General features: G+C 39.5%; 1 protein-coding gene across 1 annotated transcript in view; it reads right to left on the bottom strand.

The window, feature by feature from the left end:
- Positions 1-602: 602 nt before the first annotated feature.
- The window catches only part of LOC310904653 (uncharacterized protein), a 29796-nt gene continuing 24398 nt past the window's right edge, over positions 603-6000 (bottom strand). Inside the window, exons 3-4 of the mRNA XM_083849712.1 lie at positions 1403-1610; positions 603-1297 (exon numbers count right to left, since the gene is read on the bottom strand). Of these exons, the coding sequence (XP_083705838.1) occupies positions 1275-1297; positions 1403-1610 (231 nt within the window). The 3' untranslated portion in view covers positions 603-1274. The remainder of the gene's footprint in view (positions 1298-1402; positions 1611-6000) is intronic.

Here is a 6000-nt window from a genome sequence, read left to right as displayed (position 1 = left end):
GCTTTTCAGTGGCTGAAGAGCTCAGCTAACTGCTCTGTATTCCTAGCTTGGCTCCTTCCTCCCCACCTTAAATAAAGCCTTCCAATCATGCTTATTAACATTCCAATTCATCAAAGCAATTGTTAAAAAAAAAAAAAAAGTTATTTCAGCACTGGTGGAAATTATTCTAACATTACATTTCAATAAAATGCCCCCTCCCCTCAGTGTATAAGCAATCAATGGGTTAAGTTTAGATCACTAACGTATGTTCCATGACCCCAGAATGCTTCATCAAATGTACTCATTACCAACTGAACAAGTGAATGAGTAGTTGTGAGCCTCAGTTTAAGCGCTGATGGGATTGTGTGTGAGCCCCAACGTGGCCGAGGTATTTAAATTTTGATTTTTGTAATGGGCTTTGACATGTTTCATTTCCTCCGAGGGAGCACTCAAGACCTCTGAAAGTAAATGTTGCTAAAAAGTCATCAAGGCAGAATATTAAAATGCCATCAAATGAAAATTTCACTAATGCAATCCGGCTAGGCCTTCAGGTACCTGAGCGAAAAGGGGAGTGTCAAAGGTCCCGCTTCTTTTAGTGAAACATTATTTGTTCCTCTTCACTGACTGTTTCTCCAAAATAAATTATTTAAAGTCTTATTTCTTTTTTCTCCTGGGCCCTTTAAAGTTCAACTACGCTGAGGAGAAGTGGGGAGGGGAGCTGGGGGAAGGAGGTGTTATATGTAGAAATTTAACAAATCACTGTGCATGCATGGAGTGCTGGTGAAGATTGGGTTATGCTTGCTGGGTGTCTGTAGCCTCGGTACGGGCAGGGGGCAGGCGTGGAAGTGCTCTGGTGCAGGGCTTCAGCCAGGCGCGGGGCAGAGACCCACACGCGTCATTGCAGCATCACATCTCAAGGACAGGCTTCAGCCCAGTATTAAGCACATTTCACCAGAAATTGGAGGGCTTGGAGGTCGTGTGAGTGCACCTGGCACCTTGCAGTGTTCCTCTCGTTCCTTCCAGACAAAAGGGTGGTTGGGAATATTTTGGAGCTGTTCCTCATTGAAATGGTAAAGCAAGAAGTGTTCAGAGGAGTAATCAGGTGGTGGAAAAGCATTGTAATGGTGGGAGTAGGGATCTTGCTTTTCTGTAGAAAGCAGAGGAAAGTCAAAAGGGCATTGAATTTGGCATAAAAGAACAGGAGGCTCTGGTTTCACTTCCACTCGTTTTCCGCCTGTGCAAATCTGTGACTTTCTTTCTGTCCCTCCTGACTTCCAGCACTGACAGGGCAAAACTTAAGCCCCTTGTTCCCAGGAATCTGAAGGCAAATAAGAAAAAAAAAAAAAGCCACATTATTAAGAAGCCTAATTCAGCTGAGCTTCATTCAAACTTTACGAGAAGGATGAAACAGAGGCACTCTGACCTCGTGCAGATCCCTTCCCGGACGACTCCACCAAGGATATTGGAACAATGAACTCAACCAGTGGAACAGAGAAGAGGAGAACTGCACCATCAGGCCGAACGCTGATTGACTGAATACAGGCAGGAGGCTCGCTACGGTCAAACTTCATAAAGCTGATTAACACATCTCTGCCTGATACATATACCACCAGGAAGAGGGCAGGCAGCAACTGTCGGGGGAAATGCAACTATTAAGAGAGGGTTGCAAAACAAGGGTATCCAAATGATTCATAACTACCCTTTGTAACCCTCCTACTGTTGTTTGCTTTGAGTGAAGGGAGCAAGCATTTTTTTCCCTCTCATAGTTATTCGTGCATTGCTCTAGACTTGATGCAAATTCTGTGCAGTGCAGTTAATAAAAACAAGAGAAAAGATATGCTGAAGCAATCTCCCCAATTGCTCCCCAAGTCCTGGAAAAAAATAAATCCCCTCTGCACACCCACAAAGTAAGCAATCTCATTTCAAAACTCATTCTACCAGTTCCTGACATTGTGCTGTCTGATTTCACATTAGCACAATGGATGGAAATGGCATTTAAGCTAATTATCTACAGGAGACTGAGCAAGGGGTTTAGGTGAGCTCCAAAAATTAGATGGGAAAAAGAAAATTAAAAAAAAAAAAAGCAAAAAAACCACTCCCAAAATGACTGCATAAAATCCTTGCCCCCCCCCCCCCCGAATTCAAGCTGGTTGCAAACAGTTTTTATGTTTTCTGAGAAATCCCCTGAAAACCGGGCCCCACCTGGGTGCTCAAGGAGAGTAGTGTTGGAGTTTACAAAGCATACACAAATGCTTCCCACTTTTAGGGGGGATTTTGCAAACACCTGATTTGTGAGCCATCTGCCAAAGTTGTGGCTCAGATGCATTTCATCTCAATTGGGATTAGGGTGAGTGATCCAAAAATGTGCATCTCAATCTAAATGTTGCGGGTCATGTCCCACGACATTGGTTACCTTGTCTCCTCTGGTATTCAGTATGCAAATGGGATGCAGCATGAAGTGATCCAACAGCAAGATGTGATAGGGAGGGAAAAGATAGGACAATGTGTCAGGGAAAGAGAGAAAAGTGTTTCAGGCTGTGGAAGAATGGAAATGAGAGGTTGGGACAAAGCCGTTCTAACGGAAGAGTATGGTGCTGTACGCTTGAAAGACATCAGACTTGTTGGGAGCTCATGGTTGAAAAATATATAGAGGCTGGAGATGACAATATAGTAGCCTAGGTTGGGATGTGGGGAAAGGAAACCTAATGTCATTGGGAATATTTGAGTGCCCTTTGAAAAGAGAATAGATCTCAGATTGGGAGAAAAAAACGTTATTAAAGTAATGCTACTTCATTTTCTACTTGCAAGTGTTTTCATCTGCTTTTTTGTTAACAGAGTTTCAGTTACCTTGAGAAGCTGAGATTGTATTAAAACAAATAAAAATAGTCCCCCTTGGTGCAACCAAGGTTCCTCAGATCCCAATCAATATTTTCTTTCAGCTCACTTTAAATTTCAATATATTTTGACATTCAAATTAAGAGGACAAACACAAAGACTTTAACAGAAATTACAGAAAAGACAAAACTCAATTTCTTCACGTTTGTCAGTGATTTTCAGCAATAGTTACAGCTACACAAATATTTAGGCTGTAAATGCTTCTTTCAAAACGCCATTTTGTTTTAACAGAAAAAAAAAAAAAAAGGAAAAGTCCCACGGACTTTTGTTTCTTTTGAAGAAGTCTAAGAAGAACTCAAATGTTTTGTTAATTTTCTTTTTCAACTTGCAATGCTGTTTTCTCAGTATGCTTTAAGTTGATTAAAGTTAGGACTTCTCAAGAATAAAATATTTCAGTATGGATTGTTTTTTTCTCCAACTCACTGAGGCATTCAGGACATTAACAAAGGCTCTTTTTCAGCTGGACTCTAAACAGTCTATTTAAAAAAAAAAATCACAAACAAGCTGAAAAATCAATTATTCACACAAATCTAGTATTGACCTTCTCTATAAATTACTCAGCCATCCAGTTCTGCCCACAAATTCATATATGTCACAGTGAAACCAAAGGAAATTGTAAATATGAAACTGGCTGTAACTAGACTGTTCAGCAAATCTTACAAGAAAACACATTCCCTAAAAAATCCAGCACAGAAAATGTGGGGAATTGCAAAAGAAACTACATTTTCATTGCTTTTGGAAACTGACTTTTTGAAACTTCTGATTTCCTTGGCAGTGACCAAGAAACCCCAAATTCCCTTCTGCTTCACAGATCACTCCTCTTTATGGTTTGTATTTTAAGATTAGATTGAAGGACTTGAGAGGCTCTGTTTCCTGCTGATTTCTTGTGTGATGTTAATCTGCCCAGAAAAAGACAGGGAGTCATCTGCAACCACTATAGAACACTATAGGCCGGGGAAGCATAGGAATGGCATGGGCAGCCTGAAGGTGAATTGTAACCTAGCTGATCCAAGCAGACATTCAACCTTTGCTAAAGCCTGGTAGTGTCCAGCTTTGTAGTTTCAGTGTCGTGCTGCATTCACCAGGATGATAGCAGAAAAGCTACGAGAGATGCTTAAACTCCACCCGTTTGTCCTGCCCGAATGTTTCCATGCTTTAAATTCCACATACACTTGGAAATACTTCGAAACTGAAGTGGTTGGAAACCATTTGGGATTTTACAGAGTCTCTGTTTCAAAACCAATCAGGACTTTTTTGTTGTTGTTCTCTCTTTGTGAGTTTGTTGCTTCATGGCAAATGCTACAGAAAAGAAGCAAATCCTCTTGAGACACCATTTTGGGAAAGACTTTCAGCTGTCAAGGAGGGCATTTGACAAACTTCTGTAGAACTAATCCTCTGGCCCTTGTTTATCTGACTTGGCACAATGAAGATATGATGCTTGCAGAAAGTAGTATGTTTACTTTAGTTCCTTTTCCAAAAACTCAATCAATATTGCAGCCTCAATGTCTCCTTTTATAATTGGCGATTACAGCCTGACTGCCTTGACACCCAAGCATCTCCATGTGTGTTGGTCTGTGCAGACAAAATAATGCAGCATCACTGTATCTGCATTTAGAGAATGGGGTCATCATTTTGGGGTTAGCCATTGACTCTGTACTTGAACTTCAGCCAAATGTTTGCCTTTCTTTGACCTTCATGTATCTAACTGGAAAATGTCTTTTGAAAGAAAGAAAGAAGTGCTATTTATTGCGGAAGGTTCCTAAACAGCAACAACAAAAGAAGAAGGGCAAATAAGGCCTTCACAATTTTCTGTTGGGACTTCTGACATGAAGCCTGGGAGAAGAAAGCTTGATTTTCCTCTCTGGCTAGACCTCTGAATTTCATAGCATAGACTTAGTGCTATGCGTATCCATTTGGTTTGGGAAGCTATGGCTGACTGACAGTTCCTGTAAGACCCACATGAAACATGGATGATTGCCTTTATAAAAAACCCTTTAGCATTTATTTTAACTAGCTTACGTCCTCCACTCAATATCTGAGATCTGCTTAGGCAGGTTCTGGAAAGAACATTATCCAGGAAGTGCTAACAATGCACTTCAGTTTTCTTCTGGACTGACTTGCTGCTGATACACTCCCAGTCTGTTTCTGAGAAAACTGTTTTCTGATAAATATTACTTGAAAGGTTAGTGCCCTGTTCAGGAGAGAGATGAAGACAATTTGTTCTGGCTAATAATGAGAAAAGTGCTCAACGAAATATTTGCACAAATGAAATTTTACGGTGAACTCAGGTTTCCCTAGGTAAAGACCTTCATTGCATTCATCCCACAAAAGCATTCTGCTCTCAAAAGTAAAACAAGGTTGCAGCTGTTGTAAACCTTCAGATTTTGTAAAAGGGAAATCCCATATAAGCACATAGCTCTGATTACATAGACCCAGATTTTCCAGAAGCTCCCTGGTATGTATAATCTTTCAATGGAGAAAAAAAATAAAAATAAAAAATGAACAGTTTGGGGCATTAGGGAAAGGTGAACAAAACCCATCGTTAAATGTACAGCAGCATGGAAAACAAAAGAAAACAAAATCAAGATTTGAAACTAACATGCAAAGAAAGTGGTATCACTCCACTGTATGAATAAACAATTTGTTGTCTCTCTATTTGCAAAGAATAAAAGAATATAAAAAAATGTACAAAATAGATGTGGGACTTTGAATAAATGTCTCAAAAATTAAAAAGCTAGAGGAATACTTTCTTAAAATCAAAGGGGAAAACCCCGAGGAGCTTTTAGCATTGGGAGAGGATGGAATCAGAGAGAAGATGAGTGAAAGAGTTTTACAAAATAATGAACAGCATAAAGAAGCAAAATCAAGGAATGATTTGTCATATGTCCTATATTACCAGAACAATGAAGTGCATTTAAATTTGACAGAGTAAACAGTTTTTTTTTTTTTTTTTTAACCCAGTGACATATTAACCCCTGTGAGATTAATTTCTGCAAGGTCTCTGAAATCAAGAACTTTGCAAGAATGAAAAATCCATTTAACATTTATTTTGACAATGACGAAATCTATTGTTCAGTTTGAACATCTCTTAACACACTTTTTTTTTTTTTTTTTTTTTTTTTTCAA

Source organism: Anser anser (assembly GCF_964211835.1).
Source record: "Anser anser genome assembly, chromosome: 10".
Lineage (NCBI taxonomy): Eukaryota > Metazoa > Chordata > Aves > Anseriformes > Anatidae > Anser > Anser anser.
This window is presented reverse-complemented; position numbering and strand designations above follow the sequence as displayed.